This window comes from Dendronephthya gigantea, unplaced genomic scaffold (genome assembly GCF_004324835.1).
Source record: "Dendronephthya gigantea isolate DGI-Jeju-01 unplaced genomic scaffold, DenGig_1.0 000080F, whole genome shotgun sequence".
NCBI classification, from domain to species: Eukaryota; Metazoa; Cnidaria; class Anthozoa; order Malacalcyonacea; family Nephtheidae; genus Dendronephthya; species Dendronephthya gigantea.
In genome coordinates this window covers 604,045-630,660 of record NW_021163090.1, presented here as the reverse complement: position 1 = coordinate 630,660, position 26,616 = coordinate 604,045, and the positions used below count along the sequence as shown (strand labels likewise).

The 26,616-nt window shown below is 37.4% G+C and overlaps 4 protein-coding genes across 9 annotated transcripts; 1 reads left to right on the top strand and 3 right to left on the bottom strand.

Annotated features, from left to right (window-relative positions):
* The first annotated feature begins 131 nt into the window (after nucleotides 1–131).
* Nucleotides 132–26,590, top strand: LOC114532724. Of its 3 annotated transcripts, none has more exons than XM_028554295.1 (10): nucleotides 132–406; nucleotides 516–572; nucleotides 885–1,038; nucleotides 3,849–3,922; nucleotides 4,034–4,143; nucleotides 4,362–4,440; nucleotides 4,566–4,645; nucleotides 5,041–6,049; nucleotides 6,339–6,482; nucleotides 26,239–26,590. In XM_028554295.1, exons 2-9 carry the CDS (start codon nucleotides 522–524, stop codon nucleotides 6,471–6,473), a joined length of 1,692 nt encoding a protein of 563 aa, XP_028410096.1. In that variant the 5' UTR covers nucleotides 132–406; nucleotides 516–521; the 3' UTR covers nucleotides 6,474–6,482; nucleotides 26,239–26,590. The 3 variants fall into 3 exon arrangements, with proteins under 3 accessions (XP_028410096.1, XP_028410097.1, XP_028410098.1); XM_028554296.1 differs by lacking the exon at nucleotides 26,239–26,590 and adding an exon at nucleotides 20,134–20,350; XM_028554297.1 differs by lacking the exon at nucleotides 26,239–26,590 and adding an exon at nucleotides 7,615–7,786.
* On the bottom strand, nucleotides 8,471–12,608 carry LOC114532734 (transcription factor Sox-14-like). Its single transcript, XM_028554311.1, has 2 exons — nucleotides 11,341–12,608; nucleotides 8,471–9,721 (listed from the first exon to the last, which is right to left on the bottom strand). Exon 2 carries the CDS (start codon nucleotides 9,541–9,543, stop codon nucleotides 8,641–8,643), a length of 903 nt encoding a protein of 300 aa, XP_028410112.1. The 5' UTR covers nucleotides 9,544–9,721; nucleotides 11,341–12,608; the 3' UTR covers nucleotides 8,471–8,640.
* LOC114532733 lies at nucleotides 14,498–20,633 on the bottom strand. 4 transcript variants are annotated; one of them, XM_028554306.1, is made up of 8 exons: nucleotides 20,432–20,631; nucleotides 18,118–18,421; nucleotides 17,718–17,755; nucleotides 16,805–17,023; nucleotides 16,313–16,375; nucleotides 16,092–16,235; nucleotides 15,747–15,821; nucleotides 14,498–15,359 (listed from the first exon to the last, which is right to left on the bottom strand). In XM_028554306.1, exons 2-8 carry the CDS (start codon nucleotides 18,413–18,415, stop codon nucleotides 15,282–15,284), a joined length of 915 nt encoding a protein of 304 aa, XP_028410107.1. In that variant the 5' UTR covers nucleotides 18,416–18,421; nucleotides 20,432–20,631; the 3' UTR covers nucleotides 14,498–15,281. The 4 variants fall into 4 exon arrangements, with proteins under 4 accessions (XP_028410107.1, XP_028410108.1, XP_028410110.1 ...); XM_028554307.1 differs by lacking the exon at nucleotides 20,432–20,631 and adding an exon at nucleotides 19,605–20,081; XM_028554309.1 differs by lacking the exon at nucleotides 15,747–15,821 and having other exon boundaries at nucleotides 20,432–20,633.
* LOC114532730 lies at nucleotides 20,989–25,765 on the bottom strand. The gene is made up of 7 exons (XM_028554304.1): nucleotides 25,517–25,765; nucleotides 25,312–25,397; nucleotides 23,907–24,238; nucleotides 22,921–23,307; nucleotides 22,682–22,753; nucleotides 21,970–22,233; nucleotides 20,989–21,747 (listed from the first exon to the last, which is right to left on the bottom strand). The coding sequence occupies exons 3-7, from the start codon at nucleotides 24,210–24,212 to the stop codon at nucleotides 21,667–21,669; spliced, it is 1,110 nt and encodes a 369-aa protein (XP_028410105.1). The 5' UTR covers nucleotides 24,213–24,238; nucleotides 25,312–25,397; nucleotides 25,517–25,765; the 3' UTR covers nucleotides 20,989–21,666.
* Nucleotides 26,591–26,616: the final 26 nt, after the last annotated feature.

Here is a 26,616-nt window from a genome sequence, read left to right as displayed (position 1 = left end):
TTAAAAGTTCTAAAGGTTGAAACTTGGAAAAAAATCCATATTTTTTACTTTAAAAAGTTTAATGGGAAAGTGTAAGTCTACCACAAGAAATAGTTGGTAAATATTGGGAAAAAACGCTTAAAATGAGCTCAGAAACGGCCTTGTATTTCTCTCAATTTCCGAAGAACTTCGACAAACTTAGGGCTGTTTTGGTCGCAGCCAAATCTGACCACAATGATTCTCGGCAATTTTATCGGTAAGCGTTTTGAAAAATGGATAATCCATATGCTTGTAGTCGTAGATTTAAACGCAGTGCTTCATCATTTTCTTCAGAGAGATTATTTTTACCGAAGCAGACTTGCTGATTGCTCCAGAATCCGAGGACAATGTTGTCTTTGCAAACGCAGCAGTCATCATCGCGGATCAGGTTTGCACTCAAAGTTTTTCTCAAGATGATGCTTTAACGAACTTGTAAAAACGACTTTCAGTGCCGATAATAGCATATTCTTAATAATTAATGATATTTCTTTATTTAGAAATACATGTTAGAGTCTGGAAAGTTACATGTCGTGTTACAGAAATATTCCCTCGAGGTAGATACACTCTCCTTTAATAGATAAGTTGAAAAAATAAACTACAGTTCACCACCTCATTCTCACTCTTTCAAAAAAGCACGCTCCGTTTAATATGTTAACAAAGCTTCGTGCATATTTTTTTTCATATTGTATTTCCTCAGAATATTTAATACTAATTTGGTTCGCATTTCATTTAAGTGAATATGGTTTATGTCGTTATAGGAAAGATGCGAAATTTGGGAATTTTTTAATCAAACGTTTTCCATTTCCAAATCTTAAGTGCCTCGTAATATTCTCCAAAGATGTTCGTATTTTTTTGTTCTTTTTCAGCACAAGGCAGTCATTCCGGTGACAAGAAGTCTTTTTTTATACTGTCTTGAATTTGTCTTCATCCATCGTTTGGCCCCATTATGGAACAAGATTGACACGCACTTCATACAAGGAAAAGATTTTTTGGCCGAAGAAAATAAAATGTGGTCAATACGTAAGCAAAAAAATTTTTGTTCTGTTCGCGTATGAAGTGTAGATTCGTGAAAATTTTGTGAAAAACGGACGGTATCCTGTTTGTTCACCGTGTTCCCAGGCTAGGGCATGTCTCTACGCAGTGATCGCAGCTGCATTGTGCACAGTATTTAGTTCTTCCAATTTGTCAAAACAGCTGCATGGGGCCGGTTGTTCGAAAGGTGTTTAGCTTTAACGGTGGAATTACTCTCGTACATCTTGTCAAATGACTGAACCTGTATCTCATGCATTAAATATTGACTTCCATTGACAATTAAGCTATTTACATCGATATATTTCAGCTCAGTTGTTCAATAAATATGTAGTTTTGTTTTCCATTTTGAACTTATCCACCGTAAAAGCCTAAAAGTCTTTCGAACAACCGGACCTGATGTCTGCCCGTTAACTTCTATCACATCCCATTCACTTCGACCTATCGCAGTTAAATGATAGATAAAAAGTAGAATTTGGCCCATTTTGTTACGATAACATACAGGTGGCTGAAATCTAATCTCCCTAAGTCGTGTTTTCAGAAAGATCTTGTCGCATTTCAAAGACGATATTATATATAAGTAATTTTTTCACATTCGCCCCATGCAGCATTGAAATTAAAACGGTCAAGTTATTTACGTTTCATTTGATCATAATTTAAAAACCAATTATGATTTGACAACGAATAACAATAAATTTATTTTGTATTTTGTCTGAGCAACACTACAAGCCGCCGGTTACTGCATGATAACTAGCTAAATATTGACTTGTCGTTCTAGAATTTTAATATGAATCGCTCGGCTTTCAGTGTAAATGCAGGAATGTCTCATTGCGACACCGCGTCTTCTTTTCCATCTTTGATAAAACATGCGAAACTCCGGGCTACGATAATAATATATCACAGGATCTGACACAACGTTTAGCGCCATAAAAATTGATAAGAATGCGGTATACCTCTGAAATTCCTTGCCTTCTTTTTCACTACCGTAGATGAAAAAAACTAAAATCATCGGTAGCCAGCCTAGAAAAAACGTCATGCTAACCATAGCTATAGTTTTCATCGACTTTAGGTCTTCCGTGAAGTTCCGTTGTAATCCAGTGATTACTCCACGAAAGGTCTTCCTTATTTTCTTAGCATGTATTCTGGACTTACAAAACATATAGGCATTGGATGAGACACAAATTAGGATCAGAAGCATCATGTAATACCGTCCGTAGTTAAAGAAGTTTCCATCCGAGTAAAGCACATAACCAATCATGTGTAGAAAAGCCAAAATAAACGCAGCTAACCATATAACTCCAACAAGAACTTTAGCACGAAATGGAGTCATCCTTCGCGGGTACTTCAGAGGACATGTTATTGATATTAAGCGGTTTATGGTCAGCAGGCATAAACTGCCAAGGGATGAGAATAGAGTGAGTGAATAAAGACAGTATATTATCTCCCAGTTCCAATGATAGAGATGAGTTATGTACGATATCACTGACACCGTGTTCCCCAAGTGTGCGATGGCTTGATTCAGTATAAACAGGTTTGCAGGTACATCCATATATCGCCCTAATGAAGCAATTACACACACAACAAAACCGTTCAGAATGATTCCTAGTAAAGCCAAAATAGTTAAAAGTATTGTCACTGTTAACCGTGCTGGCGTGTCGATGAAATCATCCTTGTCTCCAAAAATCAACGATCCGTTTCCAACGATAACCATTCTCCAAAGATAGACGCGAAAAATATCTTAGTTATTTATTGTTGATTTATTACATTAAATCGTTAAAAATAATATTTCGAGGACAGGCATCTGTACTCACATTTGAACAAAGAACATTTTCATGAATATGATTATGATTGTCGTCTCGAAAAACAACGCATTATGGAATCGTTTAAACACTTGCAAACGTTTTGTAGCGAGCATCTGCTAAGCTATTAATATATGCAAGTTGAAAATTTACTTCATAAATATTGGATGAAGAACCTGATAATTTGATTTACGAGAATGGAACTTCAAAATATAGTGCATGAAACTCGTATAACATTCATCAACAGTTCATCACTTTTTCAATGTACACGTCTCTATAATTTTGTTAGGAATTACGGAATTATTTTAGATCCGTACAACTAACTTGGTTACCTTTTTGTTTTTTATCATACACATCTGCATGCATAAACAACATGAAGTATCAATTACAGCGTTAACTACTGTGCAATCACGACGTCATGATTATTCTGTTACATACGGAAGTAATTTAATACCGCGGCATAGTTACTCATGGCGATGCGGCTTATAGATAGTGATTGTTTAAATATAGATATCCCACAACTATGTAGCAATTGATTGTGTTATATCATTTCTCAATCAGTATCCTACTGGGTGCTTACTGTGCTGTCCTGTGCTATCCTGTGCTGTCCTGTGTTTATCGATAATGACATTCGGTATATTCTAGATCGTTGTGCATGTATGCAGGGGAAAACACGATAAATCTTGCATGAAAATGTTGATAAAACGGCAAAATCAACATATTTACAATGGAAGTGAATACTACTTCAGCGTTTTTCATTTCGAACTCCAAAATGCTTAGGTTGTAACTCTAAGAAGACTCACCAAATCTTGCTTACAATAATCCCTACCTCGTGTTTCATCTTCTTGCTTAATTAAACTACGTTGATTTCATATTGGCCTAGAAATTGCCAGATATTTAAAGATAACCTTTTAATTAATTTTTTTTCCTAACCATCTTTATTGTATCGACACTCTACTTAGCTGTAATCCAACCTTTTCATGGAATTCATTTGAATTTCAGAGGCGAGTCTCAGTTTGACAGACAAGATAACCTTGGCGATGAAAGCTCAGTTGATAAAACTCCCCAAAGCGAAGGTACACGTTAACACACAATGTTTTTAGAGGACAGTTAAATAGTAGCTCATCATTTTTTTCATTTGTCATCGCTCCGCTGATAGTGAAACAACTATTTCTTTTTTTTATCAGGTCGAAGACTTTGGTGTTTCTCCAAATATTTTACAGAAATTTCATCAATCGCAGGATTTTGTTATTCATGGATATTCACTTGAAAACAACAAATGCTTGGTACTGCCGAGGTAGGATATGCGTGCCAAGATCTCATTTAAAACTAAATTTTAAACTGGGAAAATTCATTAGCGCAACTGAAAAGAACCTGCAAAGGTGACAGCGAATGATCCTTCCAGATTTACTGATCAATTCCTGCGAATTTCGCAAGTCTTAGTTTAAAATGAGTTGAAAGGCAAATGGTCCGTTATATTTCCACATGCTGTACCTTTTTCATCTCATAATTTAGTCTTAAAACTGGTTACATCACGTCTATATCACATCAAGATTTCACAGGCATCGATTTCAAGAGATATTGGAAAGTGACGGTAAGTAGCAACCATGCATTGCCAGACGCTTACGAAAGAATAATTGTAGATGGTTCTTGGAAAGATGCAGCTGAATATTGATGATTTCGACCTGTTATATTAATTCTAGTTTCTATTTCATAAAGTATGGATTTAGGTTACCATCTGCTCAAGGAGGGGATGTGTTTTACAACGTTCGTTTTCCTATGAGTGGTAAAATATTCTCGTATCCTTGTGCAATCTTTCTTGTTACCATATCAAGCAGTTATATCCCCCCCCTCTTATATTCCCTTCCCTCTTATATTCCCTCCCCCCTTTCTAGAGTTCTAGTAGGTGCATTTCCTTCATGGCTAACTAACATGAAATCTCAAGAAAACTCCTGCATATAATTTTGTGAACCAAAGCAGAGTGTGCAAGATGATTGCATGCATGATATACCAGGGTCTAACTTCAATCCTCGCACAGATAAAAGGCACAGTATAACTACCAGGTCCCCCCCCCCGCCCTACAAGCATTATCGAGAATAAGACAACCATATTAGGTAACTGATATGATATGCAATTTTTGTGTTAAGAGCAGTGATTTTTTTGATTTCTTAAATCATTTCTTAACAAGGATAAGATATCCGGAATGTTGTATAAGATCTAAGGAGCCACACGTCTCCTTACGCTGCGACCAGACGGCAATATTCAAGTCATTTCTTGAAGATCTGAAGCTACGAATGCCTGATGTTTGTGGATCACCTTTTGTATTCACCTCCTCCACGTTATACTCTACCAACAGTTTGTATTGTGCCTCTGTTGCAAAACAAACTAACCTCACCAGAACACCAGTACTCTCCAACGCAAAACAACCTTTTTCTTTCACCAAGAAAGCTGTGTCCAGTGTCAGCGATACACCAAATTGTCCCTCAAAGATCACGATGTCCCTGCCTAATCCAAACCCAAGCACTACCTTGCCCATGCATGGATCTTCATCATTATTGTCTACCGTTCGACCAAACTGCATCCCATTACAAAACACTGTGCAAACTAATTTGGATAAAACAGATAAGTTGAATGAACATCCATGTCAAAGTAATGCGGCTATGTCAGACATTCCTAGAACAATGCTAAATAAACATGTCCCACAAACGATTGTGGAAGCTCCAGGAGCGAAGCCATATGTCCCCCGTTTTACGAAGCGTCGATCAGATAAGGTGCTGTCAAAGACGACAACAAAAGCTGGAAGATCAAGAAAAGAAATGCCTCTTGTACCTTGTTTTAAGAAGAGTGATAGTAAGAACAAGACGAGATATTCAAAGGCTGTTAAAACGAGTGCAAATGGACGTGTGGATCGTGATTGGCAAAGGGCAGATTGTTCTGGTGCGAATGATGCAGAAATGGAAACAAGCTGTGGTGGACTGAGTCTTTCATTGAACAATAGGCAGGTTGTTATTGCGGATAGCACAATGAATATGTCTTCAACAGACTCAAACGACAATAGCTTTTGCGTGGCTTCGCAGTTCCCTGTAGAGCAAAGATGGCCTGTGGTTGCTGTAAAGAGACCATCGGAGTCGGAGTTGGCGAAAAAGAAAAAGGAGGGAGCTGAAGTTATTGTTGATGTACGGAAGATGGTTGCAGAGAATAAGGTATGGCATCATTTTATCAGGACAAGGCATGGCTCTCGCGAGTTCTCTGAATGTTTGTCTATTTTTTGAGGTTCGCACCTTTATTAAAAAAGACAGGCATTGATCAATATGAGATGATCCTTACAGGACCTTTAGGAAGTAAAGTTTAGAACTGATTGAGCTATGCATTATAGGTATAAAAGGGTTTGTTTAGTTTACTAGATAGAACACAGACTTAGAACTGTAACTCCACGATGTATATATGCGTAGAGAATAAAATAAATCATTCTTCATTCATGTTTATTTTCAGTTGTCCAAGGTGAGCGCAGCTTCAATAACAAAGTGGCTGAAATCTGAAGGAGTGAAGTGTCGGTGTAGGGAGAAGAAGCAAGATCTCATGTTGAAAGTCTATCAATATTTGGATCTCAAACAGTCCGAACAGTGATGGAATCAGGTTAGAGTTACTACATTTTTACCCTTCTATAAAACCGCCATCGTGAGCACAGCAAGCGTCGCAATTTTTGAATCTTCCTCTGTTTCTCTTGCACCCTCCTCTCTTTGATCACGCAATCTGAACGAGTCGAACAGAACGTTTATTTAATTGTTTCTTTCCGTTCGCGTGATAAAGTTTCACTGCCGACGAACAATGTCCAGTCTTTGTCTTCCATCGCTTCTCAAACAAATCTACAACTTTTAAGACAAAAGGAAACTTCTGGAAAAGAATTAGCGCTGAGAGCTAGCGGAAGGTATAACAACGTAATGTAAATATAAAAAATAGAGACGGTTCCTGAGTGGCTCTTAGCGTAAAACAAGGCAGAAAAAAAACGACTTCCTCCAGATCTTTTAAGATATACTAGGTTGTTGTATAGAAGAGATGTGAATATATTACCCGCATATTACACACATACGAGGTATTTAAGAATATGTGATTATTATGGTCACGTGCCGACCGCTCGGGGGAGATTGGATACGAGAAGTAAGATGAATGCGAGCGATCCTGGGAACAAGGGAAATAAGGGGTGATTAGGAAAGTTCTAGAAGCTATAGACAGGTTACGCTTTCCGCCTTCGCTTGTGTGTATTGCTAAAAATAATGAATAAACCCCACTCATATATACCGCTCGTAAATATAAACACATAACCAATATCGTGTTCCGATTCGTATTACCCTAAAGGACAATACATAAATGATAAGGGGTGCTGAAATAGCGGCTTAGATCAGCACATTTCTAAGTTGTTTACGACCTAGCAATTGGTGTCATTAACCAAGAATACTTTGGTTGTCAAAGTGGAACCGACTTGATTAGAATCAGTCCAGCGCGATAAACTTATCAGCTAGCCGCGGTATATATTTTGTGGAAAATTGTGCTATTGTATGACATGTAACTGTTTTTATTTTTCCCTTTTGTTCCGATTGTCTGTCGGAGACACTTGAGGTTTCATATTATGCTTCGACAAACAGTTTATTTTTATTCGTGCCAGAGAACGACGACACGAACATGAGCCAGGCAATTAATTTAAATATTCAAATATCCAAGACAGCAGGACTTCGCTTTTAATTTTGATTTTCGCTTTCATTTTCGTTAGGTTCGTCTCAAAATACTGCAAGCGATTCTCGTAGTGAATAGTGTGAAGTACGTTTCATACAATACGGAGTTTCTTCATGGGCTTAAATCTTTTGAAAATGTTACTATTCTCTACTTAATGTTGGCTCCTGTCTCTTATGCTTTTAGCTAAATGACGAATTTTGCATAACAATAGCCGCGAAATGTGTTTTGATCTTACGTTTAATAATAACCTAAAATGAAAGCGATGAAAATTTGAGGATGATCTGGTTAAAAAGTTGGCACGAAAACCATGTATGATCGTTAAATGATATCATCGTTTAAATGGGATTAGAAATGTTTTTAGCTTGGGCGTATTGAAGCGTGTCCTAAGAAGCCTTTTGATCCCAGCCTGTTTGACCACATGGTTGAACAAAGAGCGGCAAATACGCGGAAATACGTACTTTACCTTGTCATTTAATTGAAAATATGATTTTATGCCCGTTGATTAGTCAAATGTCAAGATATAACTAGGTTTGCACACTTTCTGGGCAAGTAGTAGATGTGCCTCAATGATATTTGGAAAACACGTTGTCAACGTCATTGAACGACAGACATTAGCAACAATCGAAAAACATTTCACTAACATTAGGCAAGATCTGAAAACTCTACAAATCCGATGATGATGATCATGATGATATATGTATTTAAACGGAGCGTAGATTTAATTTTTAGTGTCGCCCTAGTAAAACGCCATTATCATTAAATGGTCTGAAATGGACAGCCGAATATCTCGACCGCAAGGAGACGACAAGTCTAAACCACGCGTCAAATGAAACAAACACGACTAATGAGACCGTAACAACATTAAACATAAAAACCTCGGTGAAGACAAAAGCTTAAGGAACAGTTAAATACTTGTTGAAATACCTCACACTTCTATTTACATTAATACAAGTCAAGTTTGAGTTAAAAGATATAGATGAAGTGCGTGTGTGATACGTTGCGATTGTCTTCGCGACATTGTTTGTCCACTAACAAAGTTAGCTGCACATTTTACTTTGATTAATTAATAGCTATTTAGAACAAGGCCGGCGCGTAGGCTGGCGATGTCTTTGCTGCTGGCAGCATTATGCGCTTGCCAGACACGTTGTTGTCCTAGCGATTCCGCCATGGACTTGATATGCGAGACTGAGGGGCTGACACGTTCGGATGTGTGGAGGTTAGGAGAGGACGCGTGTATGCCGGGAGATGAAACTACCGGCGGTGAGTTTACCATCGTGGGCCGTGACTCATCTACCGGTGATGCGGCCATCCTCTGAGCAGACGTGATATGGTTAGGCATGGTCGTCACATAAGGATTCGCATTGTGAATGGGCTTGTTCACAATATGTCCATTTCCTTGATAGTATTCCATGCCGTTCGTGTACATGGGGCGGCCATTCATTGTGGGATTTGCGTTGGGGTTGGTCGTTTGGCTTTGGTATAGTAGAGGAGCGTATGAAGTGGCATGAAAGTCCGGATGGTAGGAACCCGTCGCCGAGAGCTTCGTGTACATTGCCAGGGTGTCAGCCGAATATGAAGGCGGGAGAGTAGGACCTTGTGGTAAGGACGGTGTCAGTGAGGTCGCCTGGTATTTGTCTTGAACCGTCATCAGTGATGTTGTTCCATACGGGCTGTACATTGAGATACCTTGTGGTTCTTTCTTCAACGTCCTTGGCTTCCGACGCTTCGGCTTGTATTTGTAGTCGGGGTGTTCCTGAATGTGTACGGCCTGTAGGCGTTTAGCCTCGGCAATGAAGGGCTCCTTTTCTTCAGGAGTTAATGTCTTCCATTGTTCGCCAAGTTTCTTACTAATGTCAGAGTTGTGCATCTTCGGATTCACCTGGGCTATTTGTTTCCTCTTTCCTCGAGACCAGACCATAAACGCGTTCATAGGTCGTTTGATATGCCCTTCCTCTTGCTTCCCCATGCTTCTTCGTATGACTTTCAACGAGAAACGAACAGTATCGTCGAGCGAGACTTTAGCAGCAGCTTCCTTCTTTCTTTTGTGTCGATCAGGCCCCCTGGATTTATGGCGACTCCGTGTCAGTTCTGCTTCAGCAGATCACAGCTTCGTGTTTGGGCTTTGATTAATTTTATTTTAATACCTGGAATGTAAAGAAATTGAGACTTCAGCTTCGTCTCTTCATATATACAATTCAAGATCCTGACTGCATGGGTTGTCGTGCGTACCCTCACGACGATGTGATAGGATATATAGATTTTTCGGCAAAATTTCGTGCAATGCTTTGAATGCTTTTTTTATTTCTGCTAATATACTGAGAACGTCTAAGAGTTTTAGCACTTAGTGCAAGTATACCTTGAGGTACAACACCGTCCACCATAAGAAGCCGACGCAAATGAAAGCACTTGCAATTGGTTGAGGTATATCGACCTCGCCTCCCCTTCATTTTCACACATGCTTTCTACTGGGAAGTGTTCCTCGCGATGCCGTGAAGCAAAGCTCTATCATTTTTGATATCAAAGTAACACATTTATTCAGGTTCTTTCAGATAAACATGTCGTGTGGGCAGCAGACATTATATTGTTGCTTTAATAGTAATGCAATCCAGAGCTATTTTAAACTAAAAGCCCCTCCTTGAGTCTGAAGAAATGGGATGTAAAATTTCTACCGATGTACACCTTTCTTTTCCGCAATGATCTATAGCAAAAGTTTACCCAGAAATGTATCTAACGAGTGTTATTAGCAAAGCTAAGTGCAAACTGTATATTGAAATATTTTGGCTTTAAGATTCTCAGCTGTAAAATTCCTCTCAAGAAAAAAAATGCGAGTGTGGATATACAATATTACTCAGGCAAGTGTGGGATGTGTTTCATGCGTTAATCCTGCGTTTTTTGTTTGTTAGCTCCTTCTAAATGCGAGTCGCTCCTCCACGCACACAAGACGCACAAACTGACAATGCATGCGAAAGGCGATCACATGATGATATTCCGGGCTCCACCTTCCACGATGACCGATATCTTTAATCAAATTATTTTGTTAGTGTGAAATAAAAAGGAGCTAAATTGAAGCGTACATAATATATTTCAAGAATCCCTACTGGCTTATAATGTTTCTTAAGACTAATCTCTTGACAACCGAAACACCGCAATCGAGATCAATGAATCAAATCGCATTTACGCGTGCTTTGCCAAACTATACGAAATTGTATTTATCAGTTTGAAAATGCTAAGTGATTTGGGCATTTGTTGTTAAATTTGTCTATTATCCTGAAAATTACCCCAGTTTTATAGCCTCACAGTCGGAGACTTTAATCATTGACAACTCTCAAACTTCTACAAAAGCGTGGTACGTTGTCGATACGCTTTCTATAACTGTCTGGCTCCGACGTTGATAACTGTCTATGATCTTAATGATTATAATAGTTGGATAAACACGATTCCTGAAACTAAATGGATAATGTTTTATACTCAAATTTGCTGTGGTAATGATTCTTCACCTTCGTTGCTTCAACACCAAGCTTAGTTCCAGGCTAGCATATGCATGAAGACCGCGTATTGAACAAATAGATCGTATTTACTGATTTTCCACTCAAGCTCATCTTTGCTATGGCTAGTGAAATATTTTACTCAAGTGATCTCGGTAGCGACAAGATATCTTTGTGCCGGTTCTAATACAATAAGCTATCCTTAGAATCTTTCAATGTATACATGTGTGAGACGCAGACACCTTCAGCTAATGCATCGGTTTTGATTTAATACTTACGTTGGGTAATTCAAATAGATTTCTCTCGGTCAGACGACTCGACTCCTGTGGTAGTTAAGATGACAAACTCCACTCGTCAGTTTCCCGCGTCAATCCAAATAACTTGTTTGTTTTCATGTATCAAAATCTCGCTTTGACTTGTCGTGTGCCTATTCTTTACTCTTCGGTATTCTTATTGTTTTGTGTTTCTTATTTTGCGAGTCTTACGGCCCACTTGCAACAGCGTGGTGAGCGTAATTGCAGCCTCAATGTTCCGTTTTAGCGATTCTCTATCTCTCTTCTCTCAGCGTTTGTACTGATCAGATTGAAGCAACAAACAAGAGTGGATTGATCTTGGTTGCTGTTGTTTGGGATCTGTGGTTTCCCGTGCCTTCAAAATCTGCAGCGTTCGTATCTTCGAGCGGCAATGTTCCGCTTCGTCAAGTTTTTAACTGTTTGTTCTTTGTGTTTTTACTGTTTGAATTAGCACCGTCTCTGTGGATTGTCAAAGAAGAAGAGATTTGCCTTCTCTGACAGCTTTCTCGTCCCTTTTCTCGCGACTCAAGCCGAGGTGAAGGATGTCCACGCTAGGGTAGCAACCCAGGATCGTATTGTATCGAACGTGATTATTGCTCTGATGTCCTGTCGACGTATAATAGGCCAATGCCAATATTGCATTTTCATAACAATGAAGCATGTAAACAATAGGCGTTAATTATTTCGGATGAATTATTTATGCTGGACCTCTCGACCAACGATCATCGGCACACACGATTGTCGGCATGCGAGTTAAGTCGTTTGATGTGACGCTAAGTACCGCGCGTGGTAATTAGAGATCGCTTAAGACACGTGTTTCCACAAGTGTTGTTTTCCTTGCGAAGTAAATCACATGCCCCAAACCAAGGTTTCATGCTCTTCTTCGACGATCAAAGTTTTGTCCTGAAGCTTTGAAGGTCTCTACACTTAAACAAAACGACAATTCATTAGTTGTTTTGAACTTTATTCCCACCTGTGGTGTCTAACCAGATCTGATGTTTTAATTGTTTTCTCGTTCTCGTAGTAATCCTTTTGTCTACAGCTGCAGTCGAATAGCCTAGTCTGAAGCAAAACCACGTGGCCTGCCTTAGATGTTGTCATAAATATACGAAATTTCCCGTCCTTTTGAGTACCCATGCATCATCTTCACTTGTGATCTTTTGCATGTCACATATCTCAGAATAACGTGGTGTGGGTAAATATAGCTGATCATTACTTCAACAAATATTAAAAAAAATACAAATGCCTTTGCTGAAAATACCCTTTCGTCATATTTCCATGTATAATCTATCTTATCATAACATTTTGAAGGAGATTTTTCCGCTCTTACAACCCCGTGTGTAATTCCATACGTTTCAGTCTTTTACGTTGTCCTTGATCCTTGATTGCACCACCATCATTCATCCTTGCTCCATTTATCACTCCCTCATTAGTTCTTTCTAATTGTAAAGAGTTCACACTCTGTTCTTTGCAATAGATTCGCCTTTACATGTTTTTAACCCGGATACAGTCCCAACATCGGGTTTTCTATTCTATTTCCCTCTCGATTTCTCCTGTTTGTTTCAATGGTCCTACGCTCCTCCTGAGCGATGAAATTTAATAATCTAAGGCCGCCAAAGTCTGTATGATGAACGTCCCGATGCAATGCCCTCGGAAATATAGATCATTCTGATTCGAATCCAATAAATACTCATTGTGTGATAAAAAATTATGTATAAAAGCACTGACAATGGATGAACACTTATTTAAATCCACCACATCAAGATTTCCTATTACTAAAACACTGCCTATCTCCATTGTAAGGATTGTTTCAATGTAATTACGAAGGTTTTTCTATATGTGGTGAATGCTAGAGATTGTTTTCACACTGCTAAATATTAATAGGAAAAAATCCGCAAGTATATAAATGAAAAGACGAGGTTATCTTTCTTCAGAATGTCAGTGTTGGCAAATTGTTTGAATCATAGCCAGGCCCCGAAGCGGGTTAGCCTGGAGGGTAATCCTAGGAGTTTGTTCATGTTCTTTTAACTTCATATTAATGAGTAACTTATTATGTCAATATATCTAAAGTGCTGGTGTGGGTGATCCCCGCGGGGGTGGGGTAAGTAGTATTATTTCGAAGCAAAAACCGACAATAGCAGGAACAAGATCAATCAGTAATGAAAACAAGGTTTTTTTTATGAAGAACAAATAAATTTGCTGTTAAAGTGTTTGTGAAACGCAAAATATAACTTCACTTGTTTAGCCTCAGTACGTGCTCTTGAGGTGGTTCGTAATTAAGCGTCGCTCACAACAAAACAACTTGTAAAAAAAATGAGGCGACTTATTTTATTAGTCTTGACTGCGGAGTATTTTTATACAATGTCGACGTCAGATAAAAAGATTATTGCAAAAGTAGAACGTGTTTTCTAGCGCACTGGCCTCCAGGATTCGGTTTGTCAAAGGTCTTGTATTGCAGCAATTAAACCTTCTTTCATTACGCCTCATGCTCGAGTTAGTTGCGTAACCTTGAGTATAAAGAGTTTTCTGTTCGGCTTATAACGGTAGACCTTCGGCATTACACGGAAACCTTTGTCCTGCGGACACTCAATCAGTATTTATATCTTCAGAGTGTCCGGTGCGAGCCGACCGTCAAGGATGTGGGATGATTTGACCTTGTTTGTTGAAACGGAAATTGAAGAGGAATAAACTAATCCAGGGGTCCGTCAAACTAAGTTGTGTATCTTGGAAAACGTTTAGATTATCCGATTTGGTGTCCTTTTTCTTGTATTAGTGGAGGAGGATTTGATGCGCAATAATAAATTAGATTCATCTTAGTTCATTAATCTGCGGTCTTGTATACATTTGAAATATATCTCTGTTAGCAGCATTAAAAGCATAGTAAAAGCCGTTCAATTTGATTAAAAACTGTCCAATTATAGTTAATGGCATTCCTAATGCATCAGAGTAGCTCGCTCATAAGGCCGACACGACATACGAGATTTTCAATCCTATTAAATGCAATGTGAAATCTTAATTTATGCCCTAAAAATGTATAGCGCATATGTTCATCAATAAAGAATTCTAATTCTATTATACAGTATGTGAAAAAATGCTTCAAAAACGCGAGAGAAAATTCATCTCCTACTCAGATGATCTGCGATATAATTAACTTTTATTAATCTATGCCGTCAAAATCGGTACAAACTGTAGAGCAAATATCGCTGTATATTGCTACATTATTATCCTGCCAATACATATATAGTATACATCAACTAATATTTCGGCATTTTGATGGCACTAATTTAAAAAGCTATGATTTGTCAACACTACAATATCCTGTGTTTCTTTTTGGAACTGTTCTATTCGTTGCCTCAAATGTTCGTTTCTGACACAAAATGCAACTTATACAAATTGCAAATTATGTTTGCATGTTTTGTTCCAATAGCGTCCATCGCTCGCAAAGGTTTCCACCACTTGAGTGATGTAAAACTTGATAGATATTGGTCTATTTGCCTGTCTTAGATTTCCTACTCAGACAAAGTAGCAGAAACCTGTAAAATATCACATAATAAAGTAGGACACTTCTTCATGACTTCAAGCATCGCGATGATTTTATATACTCTTACTATGCCGCAGGACTTCTTACACATTATGATTCCTAATAACTTAGAATTACTAGAAAAATAAGATATATGTCCATCAATAAATACAATATTATACATTTAACCTCTATCGAAATTCATATATACTTTATATGTGTATATACTACATATATTACATGTTTCCTTCAATAAGTATAAAAATTAATTTAAAAATCTCGCATCTATACATCTCAACTATCTACAATAATACCCTATCTGCAATTCTAATTATTTTCATTGATTCTTTTTGTGATTCAAGCACAGGAGCTAGTGAGCTACAGTTTATGGATGTATCAAAGCATTTTATAACTTTGTATTATTATTTTCATCACTGCTGTTGTTGTCCTTGGTTTCTTCAGAGCTTGGCTTTGTTTTTGAATCCTTATTGAAAATGAATATTAATTTAGACAGGAATATTGGGCATTTATTTTCTGAACTCTGTATACTACAAGCATGACGCATTTCTCATAATATCTAAGCAAGTCTAGTTTGGATTATGATCATCAGTTCCATCATTTTTATTATCATTGTTAGTTTCGTCTGAGATTGGATCATGTATATATTATGATCCTCATCTCATACAACCAGACGCAAGGCTATTGGCTCGCTAATCATGGGAACGAGGCTCCCAAACTTTTGGTTAGATGACGTCATTATCGAAAGGGTCGATTTAAGGTTCACGGTCTAGTTAAGGAGTGACATATCTCAGGAAATTGTATTAGATGTGAGAAGATTTTTAACATATGATTGATTGTTAGTAGAATTTACCTGAAGTTTTGCATGTACAAAATATGCACAGCATTGGGAACACATAGCGTAACAACGCAGTCTATGTGATGGGGTCTATAGGGTGAGAAAGAAAGATGTCTTTCGATATACCATGAAAGCTGTTTACAATGTTCCCCATCCCACTGGGAGATGAGTATTTTTGTCGCCTAGTTTGAGCCCGCAAAACTAACGGGATGCAATCTCCCATTCGCGTTTAGATTACCGTAGAGATAAGTGATTTCAGTAAATCTCGTACCAAAAATAGATTGAACCCCACCCTTCCCCCTTTTGACATCCATTTCCCACCCTCTTAGTAATCTCTTAACAATCGTCTTAATACGTTACCTCGTCCTTTAAACTTTCTTTTTTAGTTAAAGGCTTTTCCAGTTCGAATCTTAAGCGATTAACACAGTTTTCACAACACAGAATAAATTGCATCTCTGGAAAGTCGTCCTTACTCTGTCCTTCGCTGAAGGTGTAAAACCTTGGCTATATTGAAATGAAATATCGTGTCAGTTTGATTGTTCAGTTGGTCGTCAATAAATGGTTTTTGACTGCAAGCTTACCTGCAGGTGAACTTCACTTGAACATCGCGGCAAAAATGAAGATAAGGGACGTTGCTTCTTCGACTGTTATGTGGAATAGAAAAATTCGTGTGAGCGTTTTTTAGCTGGTTGTGGTGTTATTGGTATGGTGAGTCTGGTGGTTGCATGGTTAGTCTGATGTTGTCATGGTGATATGGTTAGACGTCATGGTGGGACTTGGTGGTGTAATGGTTGCATGGTTAATCTGGTGGTTGCATGGTGAGTCTGGTGGTTGCATGGTTAGTCTGATGTTATCATGGTGATATGGTTAGACGTCATGGTGGGACTTGGCGGTGTTATGGTTGCTTGGTTAATCTGGTGGTGGCATTGTGAGTCTGGTGGTGTCATTGTGACATAGCTAGTCTGGTGACAGCATGGTAAATAGTGACCATGATTTTATACAGATACCGTTACAACTATAAGACTCTTACTTCAACATGCATAATTCGTTTCAGTCTCAATAATAATACTTGCATTTGTCGACTGTGGTTGGCTTTTTCTCTCATTCAGAATCGATATCATTTCTTCTAAAATTTCTTTATGTCTTCTTTCACAAAACGTTTTCAGTGCCTCAGTGTCTATCTTCTGGACTAGTTCATCCAGCCATCTGAGTTGATCCACGTACATTTGAAGAACATCCGTACTAGTTGTTGATTGTTGCTGAATGATTCCATTACAATGTCCCGATTTTTGCTGCAGAAAAACACTCAAGCTATTAGCTATTACGAACTGATATATAAGCTATATATAGTGCATTAGTGCAGTCTTTATTTTATTTTCACCTGACGTACAACTGGTGTTCGTAAAAATATTTAAAATTTTATTTGAGCTTTTATGTCCAAATGTTTCAAGCTCTGCATGCTTCTTTCCACCTATGGAAAACCCATTTCATTGCGAAAAATTATCATAAATACTGAAGTAAAACTGTGTCTGTTTTATAGCTTTATCGTAACTTGATTCATGCATGAGGTTAGAGTTCAAATCACTAAAGAAATTCATCTCGTTGTATTATCGTTTACGTTTTATGTTTTACCCGGCGGCCATTTAGCTACGTGGGTTTTTCCCAATGACGTCTTTAGTCTGAGGTCATAGCAGCAACCCTTCCAGCGCTTCCAGCACTGTCTCAGTTTATTTCCTGAAATGTTATCTGTCTGATTAACATTCTTATAATTCTTCGAAGTGAAAATAAAACGTTTCGGACTAGCTACCCTTGATACTGCATGGTGTATAAAACTGTAAACCTGGTTCGAAATGATATCGTGTTTTTCTATAATCTTAGCACGTCATTCGGTGTATAGCTACTATAATCTGTTCGGATAAAACTTAACATCCTGTTCTCGTATTGCGCAAGAACTATTATGCAGCGCAGTTGCTGAGTCATGATTACCTCATCCTGCTGTTTGTAATTTTCATGACGCTTATGATCTACAAAATGAAAGGAGATGATTTTAAGAAATATATCAGGCATAATATTTTACGATTTTATATATTTCGACAACTGCCCAGTTTACCACCCAGTTACAAACATATCCTCGACTCATTTTACGATTGTGTTTGGACAAACATTTTGGTCAGGGTTAGATCGACGAGGTTTTACCTCAGTATTTTCCAAATAGACGATTTTTTCAGCCTTTTTTTTCACTTTGTATCATACATCTGGCACATGCAGGACTTATTGTACTTCATAATAGGATTATATTATCTTAAAGATGGAAAAATAATATCTTTGTCGTCTTGATTGACATTCAGAGCTCTTTAATCGCTATATAATCTATATATACACATACCACAAAAGATATCCGCAATAGACGTCTTTCCAATTCCATGTAGAGCTTTGCATAATGCTACTTTTGTGGCAACAGCTTCACCATTTTTTTCAAACCATTTGTTCAAAACTTGATAAGCTTTTTCGCACGTGCTATTATTATCAGCCTCTATCGCATTGATCTCGCATTCGTTGAGTCCCAACTTTCTTCCCAAATGTTTCCAGTCGGTGCTGATTTTTTGCGCAACGATGAATAAGATTGACGGCATGTCTGTTGTCTTGCCTTTGCAGCAGGTACATATTCCCTCAGGCTCAGCCATTATCCTCTACAACACATACATAACATGCATATATATGGTATAACAACTTGTGTCGCTCAGTTTAGCTAAGATTGTCTTAATTCTTAAACATCTCGTGTATACATGGTATCAACCTCTGTCAATTTAGCTAAGACTGTGCTAATTCTCAGCCATCTAAATCCCCGATGCCTGTCCGTATATAAAAATAGACACGTTATGAGGAAATATGAATTAAATGGGGGGGGGGTTTAACAAGCTTAATTACCCGAGAAGGAATTTAGGTTAAGTACGAGATGAATCTTATCGTAATACTTTGCTACAAGCGATTATATTGTGTTTCTTAGCAGCCACACAAGCAAATATATAATCAATATATATATATATATATATATATATATATATATATATATATATATATATATATATATATATATATATATATATATATATTAAACGCCGTGAGTGAGTATGAGTAAAATTATCAATTAAGATCGATTACCTGACAAAGCACTCTATAAAATTCTCACGTTCATATGTGAAATCACAGTAGTGCTCTAATAAAAGGGCATTCATATATACATGCATGTCTGCCATTTGACGTGAATATATATTGGGCAAAAACACTTTCATTAGAGTCTTAGAGATAAAAAAGTTTTGGATATTATATTCACATTAATGCATGTAAATTTCATATATAGAATGGAAATGTACCAATAAATTGTGATCATTATCTACGTACATAAAAGTCCAACTATGCTATGCGGATTTAAACGCAGAATTACTAGGTACAATAGAGGCTTCCGAAGTACGCGGAATATTTCTGAGTGGTATATATTACTTGTTTCAATCAACTTTTCTCAAGGATAGTCCTGTGAACTATAGTTTACATACACCGGATGCTTTAAATGAGCTTTATTTATAATAACTTTAAATATTTGAATCGTGGGCTTAGACATTAACTATGTAAGTATATACTTAGAGTTACAAAACCTATACATGGTATTCTAAACTTGATTTTGCCTTTCTAAGATGCAATTTCTTACAAAAATTGTATAAACTTTAACCGAGTAAAGAGTAAGATAATGTGAGATTATTATGACATCATAATTGACTATACATTGGTGGACATAAAGTCTATTAAATCATGCATCAGCCAATATATCGCGCACTTAATATACACTTCAGGTTTACCATCTTAAATGTAACTGACCTGGTTGTAATTGTCTTGTCTTGATGAATGTTTATCGTTGCATGTTTTTTAATAGGCGATATTTCTTCGAGCTATATGGTCTACATATATATAGCCTATACACTCACTTCCGCGTTCTGGATATCTTATTATTGTCACAACATTAGTTCACATAATCATTCACGGATTCACCAATGATTCTAATCCAGTCGTATGGATAGTATCGTAATTAGACCGACAAGTATAGCAAAACTTCTATTTCCTATTGTTCTGGAAACAACTTCTGTAGACACTCTTGGTTTTTCATATCTCTCGCTTTTTCCTTGCGCAATGTTATATCACCCAGTGTTATATATACATACACCTGACTGCATGATTTCCGGTGGGAAATACTTATGGATTAACTCTGTAGTATCTTTCCTATTCTCTGGCATTCCCGTGCAGTTTCTTCTAAAGCTCTTTACAACAGGAAACAGATCTCTTAATGCCTGCTTTTCATTTAGCTGTAGTGTCGTGATGTGCATGATACAATATTTCTTTGTATTTGCAGTCAGAAATGGAGACAAAATTTCTCATCGTTGAAAACAAGATTAGTTAAAATGACTTGTTCACGACAATCGCATGCAACTAAATGGAAACCAGGTTTTACATTCAAAGACGCAAACTACAAAGAACGGAAAAAGCAAAACAAGAAATACTCTCGATAAAAACGAAATATCTTCAAGCTATATGATTGAACTTACGAAATTACCAAAATATTCAGCCGTTCTATGAAGATCCTATATAGGATCTTTAGTCTACACAAGAAATGTACAGCATTATCGTTTTTTTAAAACTTTTCAACTTACTTGAATTTAAGGCTTCAGAATTGTAGAAACTTGGGTCAGCGCAGACGATGGGCTGTATAGAAACTAACCTAATCATTTATAGGCAAAGACCTCGCGAGACGTGACTGCTGAACGAGCTGCGAGCATTATGATGATTGAACAAACGAACTCAGGATGTAATATAATACCATTTTTCAGTCGATGAATCCAGGGGATTCCCAAAATAAAATTGCTTTCGCGCGCGCAAAGACTCGTTCTCCCGCGCATCTTAATCGCTCTTCATGCTTTCGTGTAAATGACGTCAGTTTCAAAGCTAAGGTTTCGCAGTGATTTTTGGTCAGCTGGAAGACTTCAACTGTTTTTGCAATGCTCGTTGTAACAAATTAATCAATGAAGTATATCTTCTTTATCCTCGAGGCTTCTGCTATAACCGTAGTTAATTGTACGAAGTCTGGATAACGTCATGCACCTACGGCAGTGGTCTTAGTTTTTCTTTTATACAACCCAATCTCACATACGACAGATTCTTCAAATAGAAATCTTTATTATTGGATTAATTATATCCATATATCACTGTATGTTCATTATTATACATTGTTTGACAATTATTAGTGAATGTCATATATGAGAATTACAAAATGAGTTTTATATAAATGTATACATATCGATTATTAAACATTGTACATGTGAGTGAATATTGTACAACTATAGAAAATGTTCAAAGAAGGAGTGTTTTATATTTAATATGTACTATATTTGTACAAAAGAATGCATGAAATTAATCCTTTCCCATGCACATTATGCGTACGATAAACTATTCCTCACGACCTAAATATTATCGGTTTTCGTCGCCCATTTTACTGTTTTAATTTCGATACAATTCAAAATAAATAATTAAAAGATATCCTATTTTTCTCAAAAAAAGCTATTAAGAAAATGGAATCCAATCCGTGTCTGAACTCTGACTAGTTTTGGTTATATATTAAATGATGAAAGTAAAAATGATTGCGAGCATACAATCTTCACAAAAATTACTCCAGGGTACAGGTTTGGATATAAAATGATACATGAATTTGTACCCTGAGGTATGATTATATAATTCCAATAAGAAAATCTCTCCTTCTTCAATGAACGGTGAATATGGACATGATTTGATCATGGTCTATCTACAGCTACTAATCCGGCACTCGCTCTCGTGTTCTTCACGTTGATTTTCTACGATTGAACACAATCATATTCCGGCTTTATATAAAATATCACGATATTGTTTGTTGATTCTCCTTATCGTCGTTATCATTGCTAGTTTCTTGGGAGATAAGGCCCGCAGATCTGTAATCCTTAAAGAAATGATTATCTTATAAGCATTCAATCGTAAGCATGTTAGTCAGGTGATCTGAAATGGCAGGGTATATAGGATGTTTAGAAATAAAGGTTGTGATACATTGGTGATTAGTTGGATGAGAAAATTGTCTGCATCTGACTCCACTTCCCCGCCTACCTCTCCCCCCACGTCTCCACCTACTACCTCTCCCCTCTACCACCATCTTAGTTTGTCTTACCTCATTCCAATTCTCATCCACTGGGTTCATCTCGTTCATTTCCCTCGAATCTTGTTTTACCTCAAAACTCAGGCAACTACCACAGCTGTCGCAACGTGGAAGAGGCCCCTGACACGGCTCGGTTTGTTCATACTCCGCGAATACCTCTTCACAAATTTGATTAGGAAAACCTGACGAAGATTCTTTGCCGAATAGACATTGCCTTGAGGTTGATATTGGCGACGAAATTGTGCTTAATCCCGAACTGAATGTACCACTTCGTGGCTGAAAATAGAAGTAACACGTGCGTGTGATGACTGGTCGTGCAGTTAGTTAAGATTTGCATTGGTAGATCCAACTAAAGTCTGAAGTTCTCTATCTTTTGCAGTGAGTATCACGATGAAGTAACTCAGTGGTTAACCACTGTTTTAGGCAAATGTACCCGTCACAGAAATGCACCGGATCAGTTTTCATTTCACCTCAAGAGTGGAGTGATTTTCACTCCCTGGAGCGTACCAGATTGCTACACTGATCCTCGTGTATAACTGCAACGTCTATCTGATATAGAAAGTAATCCGGTATCGCGTAACTGGGGCCTTAGCTCCTTGAATATTTCTACCAAATTTTTTAAAACTGTCGTTTGAAAATTTCAACTGTCATCACAGAAAGTGTGGTTGTGCTGGGCCGCCTTATAGGTTACTGCTTTCAGTGAATATTTTAAACTTAAGTTTACCTGTAGTGTTACCATACTTTTTCGTCGTGGGATACGCTCGGACGCAGAGCGCGTTCTATGGGATCTTGTTTTCTATATTGTAAAGAAAATAATTTCACTATATATTATTGTTGCTACACTGATAAATCTTTAAACAAACTATCAAGGAATTTTGGAAAATCGGCGGAGTTCGACAAACGATGTTCAATGGCGTTTCAATTAATAAATTTGCTGCTAAGTTACTACAGGTTGCTACTCACTTTCGATTCGTCATGTTTTGCCATTGTGTTCAGAATCAAGCGAATTAATTGATCAGTTTGTTCATATCTTATCGTACAGGATTTCCTTATCACTTCATCGTGAAACATGCGTGAAAATCTCATGAGTATTGTATTCAATTCCATCACATGCTGAGCCATTTTTAGTTTGCTAACAAGGAGAAAGCGATCTGTATCAGGCGTCAAATTGTCAATACAATCTTCGAACATTTGTTTCACTTCTTTCTCAAACCATTCCAGCAAATGCCAGCTGTAACCGTTCCGTGGACTACTCGGTGGTTTTTCTGGCGATATTCTTCTGTCTTCATTACTTTCCTCTTTTTTTGTCAAACTCTTTGGCGTGTCAGGACGTTCCTTCTTTGGCGGAATCTTTTGAAATTATACATATTTATAAGTTAGATGGTTTACACTGTTGCATTATGTTTTGAAAGTTGGAACCTAATGTTAATCAGGATAACCAGGGAACAGCGTGGGAGCGTCCATAAACAACTTGAGTTAAAAAAAATGAGAACCTAAATTTTTATTATATTTACAGGCATTCTTTGTAATGGCTAATCAGTCTATTTTAAAGAAAAACGCTCACCCTGTCGGGAAACCCCGGGCAAAGAAATATGATGTCGTATTTTTTTATACAGGGTTTCTCCCATATCTGTCACCGTGGGATGTGTTTACCACGAAAGCATGACGTATTGCTTTAAGCGAGCTTCAAAGACATTCGCTTCCTTGTTGTTGCCAAAACCGGAACTTCGAGATCTTCAGGCGTTTAATTTGTGCATGCATGCAATGTAAAATCGTGTTATTAACACAATTTGCATAACGTAACCTAGTGTTGCTCTGAATTGAAAGAGCTTTCGATATAATTTGTTGTGTTGATATGGTTGTATCCAGGCGTGGGGTGTCTGTTTATGTTTCCCGCACGTATTGCACAATAATTACGTGTAGCAAATGCCTCATGCCATGCATTATACCTTGTTCCGACTCCAAAAATTAGGATCTACAATATCAACGACGCTCTGAAATCCAATCTCTCGCAAGGCAACGTAAAGAACCTCCTTCGTGGCATTCTGACCATTCATTTGAAACCATCTCATCAGGACTTGAAATGCCTGCTCCGACTGGCCACGAAAGTCACCTTCTACTTCTTCAATCACAGCATTATCAACTTTCAATTTTCTTCCCAGCCATTTCCAATGGCGGTTAATTTTTTTCGCCACAATTTGGAAGATCTTTTCCATTTCCTCTTTTTCTTCGCCATTAGTTGTTGCTTCAGCCATCTTTCCTCAAGGACGTAAGACGTTCCCTGCAAGACGTAAGAAACATGCAGAATTATACGACCATTCGCAACAGAATTCCCTAAAAAAAAAAAAGATTTCTGTATCTTTCGCCTGTATGTTCTGTGAAGATTGAGATCTCCCACTTAATGAGTTTGAGTGTGAGTGAGCTTTTAGAACACACGCGTTATGATTCTGATATTTCGTGAAATAAAAACATTTGTACTGAACAAACATTAAAGAAAAAAATACAAACCCTGCTTCAGAGATTTGGACTGTTTACCGGCTTGCACTAACTGTCACACGGATTACTAAACTATTTCCTTTTTCAACGCAAAATGATATATGTTTACAATGCAATTTTACTGTTCCAATTGTTGCGCAAATGGTACCGGGTCACCGACACCGGATGTCTAAATCCGTTTTGGTTTTAAAAACCATCTAGACATCTTCTGACATCGAAAACTTTGATCTAAGCCAGATTTACACTGACGTACTTTCTGTAATGACAGTTGAATTGTTCTAAAGCTCAGATCTTGAAGAATTTGTACTCAAACACCGAGAAAATTGGCTCAGATTTGCCACTGTTGTACGTACCCCTCGGAAGTATTTCTAGTAAGCTCTTTAAAACGTAGGAGTATACAGGCTACAGCTATAAGGAAATTTGCATCTGAAATCTGAAAAGCTGACAGCGTTTTTCGCCCAGGTGGATATAATGTAATAACGAAATGCAAAAAAATTCTGCCTGTGCAATGTAATGTAATAATATTTGATATAGTTAGATTAGAATATATTGACAGACCTTCATAATGCTATATGTGTATGGTGACGCAAGAAAATCTCATTATATACCTTGCAACATTCATTCATGAAGCCATTCGTTGTATTAAGATATCATCAGTAAGATATATCAGCTTTAATTCTAACTTTCCTTTTGAGATGATAATTTTCACACGCAGAAGAATTTAAGAAATATTTGATATGGTATGGTTCACCAAGCGTGATATGAAATGCAGTCGTGAATTGTTGTCAAAATCTTGTTCACAATATAACCAATACAACAGTAACAACAGGTATACAAATACACCACTACGAAACTCACCTTTTGTGTGTAGTCGTCCTTTCGTGGTAAAATTACTCCTTCACCAATGAAATATCCCAGATGTTCTTCGTCCAGATCAACTTTACCTAGAATCGAACTTCCGCGTTTAAAATATTGTATATAAAACTCATGTAATTCTACACCACTTAAAGACTGATTAGAATAGATCAAGTTTCAATAAGTGTTAAACAAGGATTTAAGAAACCTTATTAGTTCTATGAATTGACAGGACTCGTGTGTTGATTGACTGTGTTTGGTGACAAGAATAATTTCATGACAACATGACGCTCTGCTGGGAACTCGGCCGGAGTCACACAAGTATGAGCCTACAGCAGTGCATGAAATTCTGCAACACTACAACTCCTGTTGACCACTGGTCTTCCTGGTGTCATTTGAAACGTAATCTATAATCCATCCCTTTATATATTCTCATGAGATGCGTTAATCTGATCGAATGGGATCTGATGGTGCATAACGTGATTCAACACAACATTCCCAGGATGCATTACTTTGTAGCTACGAAATTGCGTAAAATTTGCTGAGTAACTTTGCCGTGGCAACGTGTTCCGTCTACGTTCGCGGAAAACCCCTTTTTTAATTAAGCCATGCGCAGCCAGGGAAAAGTGTGGAAAATCTACCAACATTGGCCTTTTTCCAATATTGATTACGCAGTGCATTAATATATTTGGAAGGACAGAAATATGATACCATAATTATCATATAATCATGACGTTGAATATATAAGAAGATTATCTGGTATTATTTTTCGCTTTTAACCAGACAATAATTGCATGAATACCTTTGTTTTGTTTAAAACTTTAAAACTCTATTTTCGCCAGATGAATCGTGAATCGTCAGTTGCCTCCACAATAAACCTTCATTCTGATTCTGTTACTGGGTAATAACTTTCCTTTTTTTATCCTCCAGAAACTTGTCTCAACGCAAACTAGACTTTGTCTTTAAAGATGGTGGTATGGGCCGGTGTAAATAAACCAGGAAGTGAGGACGAGTTTTAATTTATGAATCTGCCTTTCGGCCTATTGTTGGTTTGTTATAATATTGCAGAAAATTCCCGAGTAAAAAGAAGATGTCATATTTTCAATACAGTACCATGCAATATAGACACTTCTGAATTTGCTTAGGTTTGCACAAACCAAAAGCTCATAAACTAGTCGGGTAATGTAATATATTGGTATGATTGAGACATGGAGTGTGGTCTTCACAATTTGAGAAGTAAGAACGTAATTATTTAATAGTTTATTTCATAACCCAGAGGCAACCTTCGTAAATCTGCGCTGTGGTAAT

Coding starts and splice junctions, on each gene's coding strand:
- LOC114532733 (XM_028554306.1), bottom strand. CDS start 18,415: ATGGCTGAGCCTGAGGGAATATGTACCTGCTGCAAAGGCAAGACAACA. Junction 16,376..16,804: donor GCCAACCACAGTCGACAAAT/GCAAGTATTATT, acceptor TCCACATAACAG/TCGAAGAAGCAACGTCCCTT. Junction 15,360..15,746: donor TTGTACATGCAAAACTTCAG/GTAAATTCTACT, acceptor ATTTTCAATAAG/GATTCAAAAACAAAGCCAAG.
- LOC114532730 (XM_028554304.1), bottom strand. CDS start 24,212: ATGGCTGAAGCAACAACTAATGGCGAAGAAAAAGAGGAAATGGAAAAG. Junction 23,308..23,906: donor ATTTTTGGAGTCGGAACAAG/GTATAATGCATG, acceptor TAATTTCAAAAG/ATTCCGCCAAAGAAGGAACG. Junction 21,748..21,969: donor TGGATGAGAATTGGAATGAG/GTAAGACAAACT, acceptor CATTTCTTTAAG/GATTACAGATCTGCGGGCCT.
- LOC114532734 (XM_028554311.1), bottom strand. CDS start 9,543: ATGGGGAAGCAAGAGGAAGGGCATATCAAACGACCTATGAACGCGTTT.
- LOC114532724 (XM_028554295.1), top strand. CDS start 522: ATGTTAGAGTCTGGAAAGTTACATGTCGTGTTACAGAAATATTCCCTC. Junction 3,923..4,033: donor TAAAACTCCCCAAAGCGAAG/GTACACGTTAAC, acceptor TTTTTTTATCAG/GTCGAAGACTTTGGTGTTTC. Junction 6,050..6,338: donor AGATGGTTGCAGAGAATAAG/GTATGGCATCAT, acceptor GTTTATTTTCAG/TTGTCCAAGGTGAGCGCAGC.